At 29.3% G+C, this 16,137-nt stretch overlaps 4 protein-coding genes across 13 annotated transcripts in view; 2 read left to right on the top strand and 2 right to left on the bottom strand.

Annotated features, from left to right (window-relative positions):
* Positions 1-182: 182 nt before the first annotated feature.
* Positions 183-2,216, bottom strand: LOC122517197 (transmembrane protein 165). The gene is made up of 6 exons (XM_043635637.1): positions 1,976-2,216; positions 1,701-1,902; positions 1,390-1,565; positions 1,090-1,272; positions 876-981; positions 183-649 (listed from the first exon to the last, which is right to left on the bottom strand). Exons 1-6 carry the CDS (start codon positions 2,132-2,134, stop codon positions 573-575), a joined length of 903 nt encoding a protein of 300 aa, XP_043491572.1. The 5' UTR covers positions 2,135-2,216; the 3' UTR covers positions 183-572.
* A 266-nt stretch (positions 2,217-2,482) lies between these two features.
* Positions 2,483-4,201, top strand: LOC122517207 (histone acetyltransferase p300-like). Its single transcript, XM_043635647.1, has 2 exons — positions 2,483-2,706; positions 3,147-4,201. Exon 2 carries the CDS (start codon positions 3,274-3,276, stop codon positions 3,673-3,675), a length of 402 nt encoding a protein of 133 aa, XP_043491582.1. The 5' UTR covers positions 2,483-2,706; positions 3,147-3,273; the 3' UTR covers positions 3,676-4,201.
* A 404-nt stretch (positions 4,202-4,605) lies between these two features.
* On the top strand, positions 4,606-14,245 carry LOC122517134 (THO complex subunit 2). 8 transcript variants are annotated; one of them, XM_043635582.1, is made up of 28 exons: positions 4,606-5,050; positions 5,202-5,245; positions 5,618-5,709; positions 5,792-5,905; positions 5,983-6,098; positions 6,231-6,361; positions 6,478-6,857; positions 6,938-7,116; positions 7,221-7,813; positions 7,908-8,142; positions 8,242-8,359; positions 8,460-8,622; positions 8,708-8,889; positions 9,021-9,305; positions 9,390-9,502; positions 9,628-9,823; positions 9,910-10,038; positions 10,170-10,298; positions 10,381-10,638; positions 10,738-10,886; positions 11,146-11,275; positions 11,401-11,506; positions 11,625-11,665; positions 11,748-11,858; positions 11,940-12,000; positions 12,078-12,139; positions 13,905-13,969; positions 14,107-14,245. In XM_043635582.1, the coding sequence occupies exons 1-28, from the start codon at positions 4,986-4,988 to the stop codon at positions 14,135-14,137; spliced, it is 4,278 nt and encodes a 1,425-aa protein (XP_043491517.1). In that variant the 5' UTR covers positions 4,606-4,985; the 3' UTR covers positions 14,138-14,245. The 8 variants fall into 8 exon arrangements, with proteins under 8 accessions (XP_043491517.1, XP_043491466.1, XP_043491511.1 ...); XM_043635576.1 differs by having other exon boundaries at positions 4,607-5,050; positions 11,745-11,858; XM_043635559.1 differs by having other exon boundaries at positions 4,607-5,050; positions 11,143-11,275.
* Positions 14,246-14,645: 400 nt separating this feature from the next.
* LOC122517182 (spindle pole body component 110-like) overlaps positions 14,646-16,137 on the bottom strand; it is a 3,138-nt gene continuing 1,646 nt past the window's right edge. For all 3 annotated transcript variants that reach the window (XM_043635623.1, XM_043635607.1, XM_043635614.1), the window contains 3 exons: positions 15,621-16,137; positions 15,313-15,443; positions 14,646-15,228 (listed from right to left, as the gene is read on the bottom strand). The exon at positions 15,621-16,137 is cut by the window's right edge and continues 150 nt beyond it. In XM_043635623.1, the coding sequence (XP_043491558.1) occupies positions 14,766-15,228; positions 15,313-15,443; positions 15,621-16,137 (1,111 nt within the window). In that variant the 3' untranslated portion in view covers positions 14,646-14,765. The remainder of the gene's footprint in view (positions 15,229-15,312; positions 15,444-15,620) is intronic.

Genomic DNA, 16,137 nt, shown 5'->3' with positions numbered 1-16,137 from the left:
AGAAAAATATAAACACTTCACAAAATAAATAATTTTTGAACTTATTTCTTCTATATCAAATCAAGATCAATGTTAAAATTCTGTCTATTATTTTGTAAAAAATCTTTTATTATATGCTTTGATGTACTACGAATTATAAGTTTAATAAAAAAATATTGTAAAATAAAATTCAAATTTCATAGTACGCTCGGACAATTATTTTCATAAATCATTTAATATAAAAAATTTGTATACTAGTTCGAGTGCCGCAGTATGAATACAAAATATTATCACGATCTTCATATTATAAACATTACTCTTTACAGATATACAATTAAAATAGCATTAATTATTTCTACGCACAATGCATATTTGTATTGTGTGAAAAATATTTTTGATATAAATACATTCCTACTATGACCTATTTAAAAATACAAAGTTTTTATGATACATTTATGGTACAGCGCACCAAATTTCAAGTATTTATAATACTATGATTTGTAAACATTATGTAAGTATATAATACATATTCACACATTATAGCACAAAGAGTTTAATTAATCCCATCGGATTGAGTAATACTATAAATTTGTTCATGTAGTTTCTGTCGGGTTGATAAACAGTGCTGTTAGGGCAAACAGTAGGAATACCAATCCTCCAATAATGGTCACTATATACAAACACACATGAAAATATTTTTAATTAGACTCATGTTTAGGAAAAATCTTAGTAATTCAAAAAATAAAAATTATATGTTAGCAAATATTAAATTTATAAAATAAAACTACATTGTTTTCAAAGCTTGTGGTTAATATTTAATACCATAATAGTTATTATTATTATGTTAGAAGGATTTAAAAATATAACATGCAATGAAATAATGAACAAAATTGTACCTGTTCGCACAGAAATTTTTTGTGCAATTATACGTCCACCTAATACAGCTAAGCCTGTACAAAATGAATGACCAAGAATTCCACCAAACACGACTCCATAAACATCCTAACAAAAATATGACTTATTATTATCTATTTAATATAAAATAATTTATAGAATTATCGCATAATTATAAAAACTTCCTTAATAGTTTATATTTATATTATAAAATACCTCTCTTGCTGCAAGTATGATTGTCGTTAGCTGTGAACGATCACCCCATTCAGCCAAAAAGGTGAGAGTAAATGCTTGTAAAAATATTCGAGAAAGTAACATCAGTGCTGAACGCTTAACAGTTTTTCTTATAATACCACTTTCTGGATCCTGGACTAAAGTAGTTGATTTATCTTTTTCATACTAATAGGGATAATAATAGTTATTAAAAATAAGAATATAAATTTTTATCGTTAATAATCTTTAAGAAACAATATTTCTAAAAAGTATATTAATACAAAAATGAAAACATTTTAATACCTCATCTTCTCGTTTACGTAAATCAGATTGAACTTCCTCAAGTTCTTCTTGCGCTCCTGTTGGTGACATATAATATCCATCCCTTAGCATTTTTAATCCGAATAAAGCAAAAAGTAAGGTTGAAATATAATATGTGTATACACGTGGTATTATGGTTGCTGCGTATCCAAATATTACTGAAAATAATCAAACTATAAGCATGTTACTGCGAAAGGATATTCATTGGCATTAAATTTATGAATAAGATTGTAATTAAAGTTTACATGGTATATAAAAAGATAAATAAGAATATTTTTTACAAGAAATGATACCTGAAAGTAAAGTCATAAGAGCAAGAGCGCTAATAGCTCCTATAAAAACGGTCAACCTAGGATGCTTCATTGCCATAATAGCAGCAATGAAAAATGTTTTATCTCCTAATTCGGAAACAACAATGACTGATAGGGAAGCTACAAAGGCATGTAGAAGCCCAAGCGAGGCTTGAGGTTGTGTTGATGTTAAGTCATCCATTTTCTACAATTATTCATTATTATTAACAATATTAGACTAATTAAAGTCATCTTTCATTGAGAGAGCTTATATCTACCATTGAAGTTGCTGTAATTTGCAATTTGTCATCATAACGTTGATTATTTTCCGCTTGCGCAAAATGAAAATTAAAATAAATAACTAAAAAAATATATAACAAATACTTCATTGTTTTATAATTAACGATGGTCATGATAATATTCTTAAGCATTATCATCAGGTACTATGCGCACGTACTGCTACCGCCACATCATTAAAGCGCGAATCGCAAGCATACAACATTGTTTGTTAATATAGATGTCGCTCTAATCGCAACAGTCAGGATCGCCAATAGATATTTTCATTTAATAATGATCAAATAGTACGATATTTTATTTCAAAAAGCTATTATTATTATTCAACTATGAATTTGACTTATTGATTTGACTCGAGTATTCTAATATTTTCTATTATACTTTTGACTAGGAAACAATTTGTGGAAATTGGTCTCCGATCAACGCTGCCACCTGACGGCAGCCGACGAGAACAATCATTTCGGTCACGACCCAACTTCCAAGTGATGACATCGCTGTCACGGCTCGTCTCGCAGCGCGAATTCTTTTCGGCGCTACCACCGCCAGCGATGCCAAATTTCGCCGTTTTTTCCCGCCAACAACACACAGAAATGCACGATCTTATCGACTCTCTTCTTCTACCGGCTATATTATAACACACAGCGATCTTAAAGATTTCTAGTTATACGATTCTTCTAATCGCACTCTCGTGTCCCACTAAACTTCTATCATATCGGTATGTATAAGCTTGTTATGTTCTAATCCTTTCACTATTGGATTAATGTAAGTTATAGTATAGTATAGGTTAGTAATCTAGACATATGCATGAAAGAGCAAGAAACAATTAGAGGAATAAAAAAATATATGATATTAATTAGAAAGTTAAAAGAAATTAATTATCTTTACAATGTTTACGGCAAGCAGTCTTCGGCTGTATTTTACTTTCCATGGAATGTATGACATACATTCCATTACATGGAAAGTAAAATATCATTACCCGGGTCTAACCACGAGAAGATAACCGCTTCTGAAAACTCACGAGGGATGTAAATCTTAAAGATATCCATATCCGAATAATATTTAAACGAAAAAAAATTATCTAACCATCATTTAATTTATACTTTATAATTATATGAAAAAAGAAATAATATTCTATTTATTTATTTTATTTTTTAGCTCCACTAGGCAATCTGTTGTTAGTGCTGGCCAATAATTAATAGCCCCAAACGTATTCTTACCATTATACTCAGATGCTAACACTGTTGGCGTAGCTGGTAATCAGATTGCTTCAACGAGTGATCTAATGTCTACAGCAGCAACAACAGCTGAGAATACACAGCAATCTGTTAACATGCAGCTACCACTTGGTAGTTCCAATGAACCAGGACAGTCTGGTGTGTTGAAAGAAAATAAACTTTCTAGTTCAAAACTACCAGCTGATCTTAAACTAGAACAAGTAACTGCTATACCTGTAACAGAATCTAAATTGTGGCACCAAACTTTAACGCCTGATCTCAGAAATCACCTACTTCGCAAATTAGTGCAAGGAATATTCCAAACTTCGGATTCTACAGAGACTCATAAACAGACGAAATATGTAGTTGCTTATGCTCAAAATGTGGAAGGTGATATCTTTAAGAATGCCAATTCTAAGGCGGAGTATTATCACTTACTGTCGGAAAAAATTTGTAATACAGATAAGTAATTTTAGATGAGGGAAATGATAGGAAAGAAAAGAGCATCAACAACAACAATTGCAAGTTGCACAACAGCAGCAATAACAAATACTTGTTGGTCCTTCTGCTCCCAGTCCAAATGGACAGTCAACATCTAATCCAAGTCTAGTCTTAGTTCATTTGGTCAGCCACAAATGTCACAAGCTAATTTAACGACAACGACTAGTCAATTTCTAACTTCTAATGACATTTCCAGTTTACCAAACAGTTCACCTGTACAAAATCAACATCAATTTTCTGATACTATGAAAGTTAGGCTTACTCAAGTTCAAGTAATACAGCAGCAGTAGTAACCGTAAAGTGTACCACACAACAACAGCAACCAAGTCAATAACAACTAACAAGTACTTCAAATCAAAGTGCCGCAACAAGTGCAATGCCACAAACACTATCACCCTTTAGTAATATTCGACAACAAAATAATCAGCAACAAAATCTTATATACCTTAATCATTATATTAAATAATATTGTAAAAAATAAACATTTATTTTTTATATTAGTATTTAAATTATCTCTAAAAATAATAAAACCTTAAAAGCAGAACCTAAACTTAATAGTAAAACAAATATAAGCAGAAGAAGAGAGTCGATAAGTTCATGCGTTCTTTGTGTTGTTAGCGGGAGAAATGCCGAGATTTGGCATCGTTGGCGATGGTAGCGTCAAGCGGAAGTCGCGTTGCGAGCGCTCGGAAGTCGGGTCTTGGCCGAAACGGTCGTTCACGTCGGCTGCCGCCAGTTGGCAGCATTGATCGGAAACTAACCGCCACAAATTACTTCTTAAAAAAAAATATTAGAAAATAAAAATAAAAAAAATATCACAAAAATATTGCAAGTAATTAAATAATAATATATTTGACTATTATATATATACGAACGAAATAAAAAGTATAAATTTTAAATAAGAATTTATTGAAATCAAAGAAAGCGTAAAGAGTTCGTCATAACAGGATCATTACAGTTACGACATGTGATTATTTTTTCTCATTTTTAATTATTACTTTTTTTCATTTTTATTTCATGATCGAGCATATGGTTGATTTTCATTAGTGGCCAAATAACTATGTATATATAAAATTCTCTCTGATTGGTCGTTTGAATCTCGATCAGGTACTCTCATACCAATCGAGTCGGAAGTTTGGGTTCATTTTACGGACACGAGCTTACGATCAGATATCGTGATTAAGTTGCTAGACGCTTGCAGTAATGGTTTATGGGATCTGTTAACCTGTGATGTCGATACGTTTGTTTTTAATTTTAAAGCACTTTGATTAAAATTGGAATGGCCGGTAAAGTTTGGAATTCTGAGATATGGAAAACTTGGGATAAGCATGGAAAAAATGACTTGTAAGTGGTTAAAACGATGTTGCGCCAAAAGCGCGCCTGATTAATATTGAATTGATACTCTCGGTCCTATCCGAGAATTGATGGTTGCAACTTATCTCTCCTGTTTCTCGCTCTTCTGAAGAGTTAATTGTCAATTAACAACTGTTTGCAGCCTCAAGCTAATCAAGCACTTATTTAAGGAAGGCAACGCAGCTGGTAAGTTGTTTTACGTTTACCCCTCTCGTGCATTTTAAATAGGCTATATAACAAACCTTTACTACATCTGGAAAACATTCTCTTACCAGCATAGCATTTTTAACTAATTTCTTCTTTTTTCTTTTTTTTCTCCTATTCTTTTTTTATGGCTATACATATGCCTTATTATTCATTTAAATTATATAATTATTGCATGAATCATTGATTATTACTCTACAATAATTATTTTTACTCAATATAACGTCAATGCTTTTACTATGGTCTCAATTTGTATTTACATTCGTTTGTAGTATATTATTTTAATTTATTGTTATGTATGTAGATAAGTTGGAACAAAAGAATTAATATCATTCTTTCATTTGATGTTTACAGAATGGAGACGGGGATTATACGAATTGATTTCAAATGGAATCCGTGGAAACATAAAAAAGGATAATGTTATTGCAACATTAAGCGAAGTTACTGTAAGTTGTATTTTCATGTTTTATAATGTCGGTCATCGCAAGATAACAAGCGATGATAATAGGTTGCATGATATATTTTCAGAATATTGATTGGGCGATACCATCAGCAATAGTTGATATATTTACCTTAATTGATGCAGAAGTTCACACCGAAGATAGAAATAACTTTTATTACATTGTAAAAGAATCGGAGAAGGTACCGTAATATGACTAAATTAATTTTCATCGTTGAAAGCAATTGAAATTGCTAAAAAGATATTATTCATCTTTCAGGTATTAACGGATAGAATAATAAAAGAACGGTTAGAAATTGAAACATTGCAAGATGTAGGAACATTAAAAAACCGAAGTTTTCAAACAAAATTTATTAAAGTGAAAACGAAATTATAGTACGTAGATATGGCTAATATAATATATATTATATTAGAATAATTTTGTTTATTTTTTCAAATAACATATTAACCATATATGGATCTATAACAAAAGTACTATTTTTTTTTATTTTTCATTTCATATTTCAGCTACAAACAACGAAAATTTAATTTATTCAGAGAAGAAAGTGAAGGTTATTCCAAACTTATTGTAGAATTGAATCAAGAACGTCCAGAAAGTGAAGTGGCGTCAACTTTAGAAATAGTAAAATCATTAATTGGTACGACTATTTTTTACGTAATGATTTGGCAGTAAAAAAATAATCTGATAGAAAAAATTAATATTTTTATTTAAAGAAAAAATACACAGCTGAAAATTCAAATATCTTTATTTCAGGATATTTCAACCTTGATCCTAATCGTGTACTTGACATTTTATTAGAGACCTTTGAAAATCGATCAGAAGCTGATGCATTTTTTATACCTTTAATTCGTTCGTATATGAGCGACCAGCAAGTACTTTGTGAAGTTTTAGGATTTAAATACAGCTCTACTATCAATGCAACTCCGTTTTCCCTACAAAAGCTCACTGCACTGATGTTACAACATTCTGTAATACAATTGGATGATATGCTTCCTTGGCTCGTACCAGATGATGAAACCATTACTAAAGAATACGAACAAGCATTGAAGCAGGCTAAAGAATACGTTCGTAAGTTAAGTGTCATTTCAACTAAAGATAAAGAAGAAGTACCAGAAGAGAAAGAAAATCCACAGGTATTTTAAAATCATTATTAAGAACACCCTTATAATATTATTCATTCATTTACACAATTTCATTGTTATATATCTAATAGGCTAAATATGCAAGTAACCAAAAATTTGGTTTATGCGAAGCACTATTAGAAATAGGAGCTTGGGAAGTAACACAAGCTCTTTTTAGTCGATTACCGGAACATTGCTTTACAGATCAACGTCCTATCGCATTAGCACTATGCAGGATGATTCAATCTCTTATTGAGCCTGTCTATCGAAAGTAAGCTGCTTAGATAATTATTTAATAATATTTACAATTTGCAAAATGTATACTGAAAATTTAATTATTTGCTAATCGTCACGATGCATTTATCTATATTTCAGATATTGCATAATATCACCTAAATTACAAGGTCGAAAAGTCCCTCCATTAAAAAATGCTCTCGCACCAAAACCAATATGTAGTTTAGAAGAGATACATGATCAATTACTACCTATGTTAATAGTTCTTGGTCCTAACTTACATCATGATCCTATTTTATTATATAAAGTTATGAGATTGTGTCATGCTGCTATCAAACAGTGTCCATTAGATACAAACAAGCTACCAGTTGACAAGAACAGTACCCTTTATTATGATGTATTAACAATACTTGACGTAGCCTTGTTACCATCATTATCTTTCATGGATTGTAATTGTTGCGTAGCTGAAGAATTATGGAATATTTTAAAATACTATCCATATCAAAATCGTTATTGTTTGTATGCAAGATGGAAAAATGACACTCCTCTTCAACACGCGGCTCTACTCAGAAAACGAGCAGATGCTCAGAAAAAAATTAAATCAATTATGAAAAGGGTCAGCAAAGAAACAATTAAACCTGTTGGAAGATCGATTGGCAAACTAACTCATTCTTCTCCTGGGGTATTGTTTGATTATGTTCTTATACAGATTCAATTATATGATAATCTCATAGGTAAATATATTTATTGATAGCAGAATATGATATTATTTATTATAAAACAAACTTAAAAGAGAACATTTTTTATTACAAAATGGGACATTTACAGGACCAGTTGTAGACTCATTAAAATATTTAACAAACATTTCTTATGATGTACTTGGATATTGTCTTGTGGAAGCATTAGCAGGGGCCGATAGAGATAGATTCAAACATGATGGAACCAGTATATCTTTATGGTTACAATCTCTTGCATCATTTTGTGGTGCTATTTTTAAAAAATATAATATAGAACTTACAGGTTTATTGCAGTATGTAGCGAATCAACTTAAAGCACAAAAGAGGTAGTTTAAATGTTCTTCTTAAACGAAGATACCTTTTAACAAATATTTATAACTATATATGAGAACATTTTATTTTACAAATATAAATATTACTTTCAGTTTAGATTTATTGATATTAAAAGAAATAGTACAAAAGATGGCAGGCATTGAAGCTGCCGAAGAAATGACTGCTGATCAATTAGATGCCATGGCTGGAGGAGATTTATTGAAAAATGAGGTAATATATTTGATTAAAAAAATAATAAATTAATAAACTAATTCTCTCTTTCTCCCCCCCCCCCATGTTATATATTTTTTTATTTAATATTATATTTCAGGCCGGATATTTTAGCCAGGTTCGTAATACGAAGAAATCATCGCAACGTTTGAAAGAAGCACTTGCCGAACATGATCTAGCTGTAGCTCTCTGTTTATTAATGGCACAACAAAAACATTGTGTTGTATACAGAGAAACAGATAAATCTCATCTGAAACTTGTTGGTACGTAATAATACTTCAGTCAAGCAAGACATATGTTTAAACGATAATAATTAACAATATTGTCTTTAAATATTATTATATATAGGAAAGTTATATGATCAATGTCAGGATACATTAGTACAATTCGGTACATTTTTGGGTTCTACAATGACAGTAGATGAATATGTGGAAAGATTACCATCTATACATTCTATGCTACAGGACAATCATATACACGCAGATGTTGCATTTTTTCTTGCACGACCAATGTTTGCACATGCCATTAATGTAAGAACATTTTATTCAATATTTTACTTAATACATTGATTATTGAAGCAATAAATGTAATAGATTCCACTTATACGTAACAGTAATTGTAAATAACATAAAATGTATATTTTATATTTGTGCATCTTAAGATCAAATATGACGCTCTTCGTAAAGCTGATCCAAATTACAAGAAAATGTCTAGTGCTGTAAAACAGGCTAAGTACGCAGAAGCTGCACAAGCTGTAATGGCACCAGTTGCTCAATCGGTTAGACCATTACATCCATTAAAAGTATGGGAAGATATTTCACCACAATTTTTAGTTACATTTTGGTCATTATCTATGTATGATCTGTACGTTCCTGTTGAAAGTTATCAAAGAGAAATAAATAAATTAAAGCAACTTGCTATTCAAGCTGCAGATTCCAAAGATATGGTTTGTACATATAATATTCATAATCTTACAATATTTTCTTTATAAAAACTAATAATTAATATTATATCTTTTGACTATAAATAGAATGCTAGCAAGGGAAAGAAAGAACAGGAAAGATACACCACTTTAATAGAAAAACTACAAGATGAAAGAAGGAAGCAAGAAGAGCACGTTGAAAAAGTATTTGCTTATCTCAGGTAATATAAATTAAAATTCAAAATAATAGATAGAAATATATATTTAATCATATTATGAATTATTGATTTATACATGAACATGTTATAATATGTATCTTATTAATACATTCGTTATATTTTATTAGACAAGAGAAAGATTCCTGGTTTTTATCTCGAAGTGCAAAATCTGCAAAAAATGAAACAATAACGCAGTTTTTGCAATTGTGTTTATTCCCTAGATGTACATTTACAACTGTAGATGCTATGTACTGTGCAAAATTTGTTCATACTATTCATTCATTAAAGACGGCTAATTTTTCAACACTCCTTTGCTATGATAGAGTAAGTAAAAGTTTAAGAGTAATTAAATGTACATACAGTTTCGCTAATATTATTTTGATAAATGTTATTTTATTTTTTTTTTTCAGCTTTTCTGTGATATCACATATTCAGTCACTTCGTGTACAGAAAACGAAGCAAATCGTTATGGCAGATTTTTATGTGCCATGTTGGAGACAGTGATGAGGTGGCATTCAGAAAGAGCAATCTTCGACAAGGTATAATATACTGTACATTTAACCCTTTGCACGATTTTTTGTACTGACCTTTGTACTGCAAATTAAATCATAGTGCAAGGAGTTTAACATTGTTTAACTTATAACATTATTTATACATTTTTTCGTTATAGGAATGTAGTAACTATCCGGGATTTGTTACTAAATTTCGTGTAAGCAATCAATTTTCAGAAGCAAATGACATGGTCGGTTTTGAAAATTATAGACACGTATGTCATAAATGGCATTATAAAATTACAAAGGTATTTCTTATAGATATTAATTATCGTTAAAACTATATTTTGAATTATCTGTTATTAATTAAAATATTTTTACAATTATTAGGCAATTGTAGTTTGTTTAGATTCAAAGGATTACGTGCAAATAAGAAATTCTTTAATAATATTAATTAAAATATTACCACATTTTCCTGTATTATCAAAACTTTCACAAATATTAGAACGTAAGGTTGATAAAGTTAAAGAAGAGGAACGTGGCCAACGTCAAGATTTACATATCCTAGCAATATCTTATAGCGGCCAATTAAGAGCTAGAAATTCTTGTATGATACGTGAATCAGATTTTCATCATGTTGGCGATAAGGTCAGCTAGTAATTATGATTATCGATAATATTTTCTTTTTCATTTGTTCTTTTTAGTATTAATTTATTCTTTATCTTGCAAAAAATTTTCTCTAAACAGGCGGGAAAAACACAGGATGCATCAAACAATGAAACAGTAGAAAAAGTTAGTAATGGAATTAGTAAAGAGATAAGTAATGGCGATACCAGAACAGAAAAAGAAAACAAAGAGCAAAGAGAAAAACGTAGTGCAGTAAATCAAGCGCATCAGTAAGTTACCTATTTTTTATTCAGTCATTAAAAGTCATGACTTACATTTATATATTAAGTAAATTTATATCAGTGATTAATTTGATTGAATATCACTGGTCCTACTTAAACTGTAGGACCAGTAAAATATTTTAAAGAAAGTTACATTGTAACTGCTTTAGCCTCATGACACAGACTAAATTCACTGCTTTGCTTATCATCAAAATCTACACATTTTTATTACCTTTTTCTTCATACCATCGCACTTCATTTCTAGCAGCGAAAGTTCAGAAAAACTTCGGAAAAAAGAAGAATGTAAAGATGTTGCAGATGTTAAAGAAAAACACATCAAAAAGGAGGAATCTAAAGAAGACGATACCATTGACAAAAAAGATCGCAAATATTACAAGGTAAATAATTTATTATAATGTATTATACAAACACATATGTATTGTGCTGATATAATGTAATTATTTTTATAGATTTTTATAAATTTATGATGACTTTTTTGTTACTAATATAACTCTGATTATAGGAAGAACATTATTATAGTGGTGGCGTGGATAATTTAGACAGAGATCTTTCTAGTGTGTCAAATAGTAGTGCCAGTTCAGGACCAACACCGGATGGTACCGAAAGAGGTTTGTGCAATCAAAATTAATGTTAATAATTCATATTAATTCTGTCGAGTTTAAAAATAAATATTCAACTTTTTATTAGTGAACCATTTCATTTAATACAAAACACTTGAATTATTAGTTTCAGAAGCCAAAAGAAGAAAACTTGAAAGTACTCCAAAGGTAAGAAATAAATAAAAAAAAAACTATAATTATATCTCTCAAACATTATTAAATAATAAATAAATACGTATATTTTTAGCAGGAAGGTAGGAGAACAGAAGGCACTCTTGAAAAAAAGGAACGTTCTAGCAAAACTAAAGTACGCGACGAGCAAAAAGAACTTCGCAGAGAAAAAAAGTTAGGACGAAAAAGGGTAAGAAATTAAAATACAATTTCTATTTTCGATTCGCATATTACGATCTCAATCGTTAATTCTAATTAATGTTTGATTTAGGATCGAGCTGAGGAATCTTTGGTGCAGACTGAACAAAAACGAAGAAAAGATGATGAAAGAGGTTTGTATATAATTTTATTCTCTCGTATATAAATACATTCATATGATAATATATATATTTTTATTAATATGTTATAGCCAAAGGAGTACATCAAAATGGAGACGTAACGGAACACAGAGAAAAACATCATTATAGCAAAGTAAGTAAAATGTTATATTATTATTAATATATATCTGTGATACAAGGTACAGACAAATTATTATTGACTCTGTAGTCAAAGGATTAATGCTTTACACAAGAAGAATATATTAAATTATATAAATAATAATTTAAATAGAGAGCACAATTTTTTTTATTTTTTTTTTAAATTGACTTAATAATCAAAAAATAAATTTGAAGGAAAAATTTAATTCTACTCATAATCAGCCTTTATGTAACATTTCTTCTATATCTTGAAGATATAATTTGTATACTTAAAATTCATTATAGAAGTTATTTACAATATTAAACGTAATATCCATTAAAGATAATTTAATAATTTAGATACTGAATTGACCAAAAGATTTAATAATAGAAATTTGAAAAAGTTCTTGTATTAAAATTTTTATTAATATCAATGAGTAACGATAAATTGAATGGGTGTTTGGAAAAAGGGCATACTGCAAATTTTTAACATAGGCAATAACAGAATTAAACATGAGCTCTTCTTCTATAAACACCCATTCAATTATTATTTATGTAATTTAACTCTAGTCAAAGTTAGCATGAATATTACTTATAAGTTTGGATGGCTTCTGTTTTAATTCTTTTTTACAATTGTATTAAAAAACTTTATAGGAAAAGTTGCACTATTGCAGAGAGGGAATCTAATGGTTGAAAGAATTTTTTCTCAAGGTCATTTTTTACTTTCACTTTTACTTTTTTTAATTTCGTTAAGTTATTAGTGAAAGTTATTCAAAATCAAATGCTGTAGTAAAATGAACTTTCTTGCAATATAGAAGATTTTTAAAATTGTGACCATTTACGCCAATGTTACTGTAATGATAAGGCGTATCAACGGAAAATAAGATATGTACGTATATTCAGCCATTTTACATTTACGAAAATTACACCTTTGCATGCTACTGTAACGATAGGGCATATCAATGAATAATAAGACATGTACGTATTTCAGTGATACGATTATAGCTTTGCATTGGATGCAAATGGACACAATTTCAAATATTTTCTGCAATATAAAAAGGTTTATTTTACTACCACATTTGATTTTGAATGATCTTCATTAATAACTTAATGAAATTGTCTTAACGCTAGTTATCGCAAAGCGTTAAAAAATATATATAATTTTATTTAAAAAAAAATCAAGTTAATCTTCAAATCTTGTAAAAAAATGACCTTGAGAAAAAATTCTCTCTACTATTAGATTCTCTCCCTATAATAATAATACAACTTGTTCCTTTGAAGTTTTTTAATACAATTGTAAACAAAGGCGATATTTAGATGAAACAGTTAAGCGCCTCATCCTGTACATATAGAAAATATGTATAATGCACAATTAAAGTGCATAATGTAAGACTGTCTTTCTCATCTTTTTTGCATTAGTTCATTCATTATAAAAATCTGTGAACTGTACTCTGATACTATTCTTTGTAATTCTTTGAATATCAGGGGGGGATAAGGAGAGGATATTTATTTGTTTCTCTTTTTTTAAGAAAAAGAAATGTATAAAGCAGTAAGTTCACATTTGGCTAGTTTTTGTGTATTAAAAGCAAAATTGTTATTATTTTTCTAACCTTGTTACTTGGCCCCTTAGTTGATAAAGACGTCCACTTCGAGTATATTGAAAAGATGAGACGGGAGACAGTAGCAAAGACGAGAAAACATAGGTGATACTATCAAGTACCCAATGTTAATCGCAGAAGTCACAAGGCATACAAGACATTTATTCATCAATATATTTTCAGGAAAAATCTCCGTATACTAAGGAACGTACACATGAACGTGAAGGACGTGAAAACAGAGACAAACAATATCCTTTTTATACAAGAAGAAGAAAATATTAATAGAAAAGCTATCAAAAAAACTATCAAAAAAACTATCAAAAAAAAAAAAAACAAGATATTAAAATAATTTAAGTAAAAATATTTGTCCTTAATAAAAATATACTAGAAGGAGTTCAGATCCCAAACGAAGATGATGCACGGCAACAGAAAAAATGTTGATTTAACATTTTATATATTACGTTTGATGTTGCATGTAATTAAAAGTAGAATTCGTCATAATAAAGAAAAAAACTAGTGGATAATTTGTATATTACGTTAACGTCCATTTTTATAAAATAAACTATTTCTCATTCAATTCATATTATTCAATGTGCTTTCTTGCACTTGATTGTAACTACTTAATCATTTCTGAAACAAAAAGAAACAAACAATTGTTCGTCACAAGTTTGTACCGATATGTGTTAGTCGCTAAAGAATTGTGAAAGATTGCTTTGATATCCGATAAAAGTAATATATACTTATAAAGGTACTTATTAATTGTCTGATAACATTATAGCCAATAGATTAATGAAAACAAATAAATTTATAGTAAAACTTTTATCTTTTTACTTATTTGATGAAAATATAATAATAATAATAATAATAATAATAATAATAATAATAATACTGTATATATATATAAACGATATAACCCAATAAATGTACAATATCATCGTGCTGGTGTAATCAACTATCTGTACAAAATAAATTATCATTGACACTTTTGGACATACAATCTAAAATACGTGTGTGTATGTGTGTGTTTGTATAAAACATATTTAATTATGTAGCAATAGAATTATAATAAAACCTATCGGCTTTTATACTTTCTTCTTCCAAACGTTTCAAACGTAATTTAGCGTCTTGCAATATATCCTCGGTCGAACTGCTTTCGCTAACAATGGTGTTAGTATAGAGAGCTTTTTTCGTTATCATAGGATCTTCAATTAAAGTAGACCTCGATTGATGTATTTCTTCGAATCTACGCGATAATTGAATCGCGTATTGAGTTAATTCATCTATTTTCAATTGTTGATCATGCAACAACTTGACCAATTCTTTTTTTTCTCCATGAAACTGTACATCTTTATTTTTATCTCCCAAATCGTTGCTAGAACTCGTTTGTATTCCCGTATCTCTTAAATTGCAATTAGAAGAAAAAGCTTTTTTGGTCACAGTAAGCTCTTCATGCAATTTCTCCAAATCACGCTTATAACTCTCATACATGTCTTGTTTTTTTTGTATTCTGCGAATAATTCTATTATTGCTTATCAAATCTTTTATAATAGAAATTATTAAACAAACCTAACATCTTTAAGGAAAATATTACCTTTCGCTTTCTAATAGCAAAGCGTTGTGTTTAAAGGACAATTCTATTTCTTTCTGAAACAAATGTTGTTCCTCTTTCTGATTTTTTTCATTCAATTGTTGTTCTTTCAAAGTAACCATACGCATTAATTCCTAAAAAAAAGCACATTACGTATAAGGTGGATACATAGTTTTGCACTCTGAATTCAACCTTTTCTCAAATCATTTATTTATGAGAGAAAGGTTGAATATAATTTATAAAAATATTAAATTTGTGGAGTGCAAAAGCTGTACAAATAAGATGCTATTTTTAATCAGAAAATAATATACCTGGGCTTTTTCTAATTTTTCATTCAAAGAAGTAAGTTGTTCTTCGATAACAACGGCACGATTTTTTAATCCGATTTCTTTTTCTTTCAATTGCATGTCGAATATTTGTTTTTGTCTAAATATTTTCTTCTTAATAGACCTTAATTTTTCTATATCCGTACTGATTCGGAGAGAAGTATCTGTCTGTGTTTCTTTGGTACTAGTCATAATGGATTTTTTAAAACTTGGAACTTTGTTAAAATTCAATGTACAAACTGATATACATTTTAATATACATAAAAGTAACGGTGCATCATTATCTACATACTCCGACATAATATATTGTCCTTCAGGATCACTTGGTTGTATTCCTAAAGTCTCTAACGTATGATATATATAATCTTTTTGTAACTTCTGTTTATTCTGTGTTTTTTTTTCATCATAACTATCGGGTACATGATTATCAAACTGTATCAAAAGCGGTGCTTCGCTGGCAAATACTGACAAAGTATAAGCGTAATTACTATTAAATAAATAC

Source organism: Polistes fuscatus, unplaced genomic scaffold, assembly GCF_010416935.1.
Source record: "Polistes fuscatus isolate 324 unplaced genomic scaffold, CU_Pfus_HIC Scaffold1, whole genome shotgun sequence".
In the NCBI taxonomy this organism is placed as follows: Eukaryota; Metazoa; Arthropoda; class Insecta; order Hymenoptera; family Vespidae; genus Polistes; species Polistes fuscatus.
This window is presented reverse-complemented; position numbering and strand designations above follow the sequence as displayed.

Coding starts and splice junctions, on each gene's coding strand:
- LOC122517197 (XM_043635637.1), bottom strand. CDS start 2,134: ATGATAATGCTTAAGAATATTATCATGACCATCGTTAATTATAAAACA. Junction 1,903..1,975: donor AAATTACAGCAACTTCAATG/GTAGATATAAGC, acceptor GAATAATTGTAG/AAAATGGATGACTTAACATC. Junction 650..875: donor AAAAATTTCTGTGCGAACAG/GTACAATTTTGT, acceptor GTTTGTATATAG/TGACCATTATTGGAGGATTG.
- LOC122517207 (XM_043635647.1), top strand. CDS start 3,274: ATGTCTACAGCAGCAACAACAGCTGAGAATACACAGCAATCTGTTAAC.
- LOC122517134 (XM_043635521.1), top strand. CDS start 4,986: ATGGCCGGTAAAGTTTGGAATTCTGAGATATGGAAAACTTGGGATAAG. Junction 5,051..5,201: donor AAGCATGGAAAAAATGACTT/GTAAGTGGTTAA, acceptor AACTGTTTGCAG/CCTCAAGCTAATCAAGCACT. Junction 11,507..11,624: donor ACCGGATGGTACCGAAAGAG/GTTTGTGCAATC, acceptor TTGAATTATTAG/TTTCAGAAGCCAAAAGAAGA.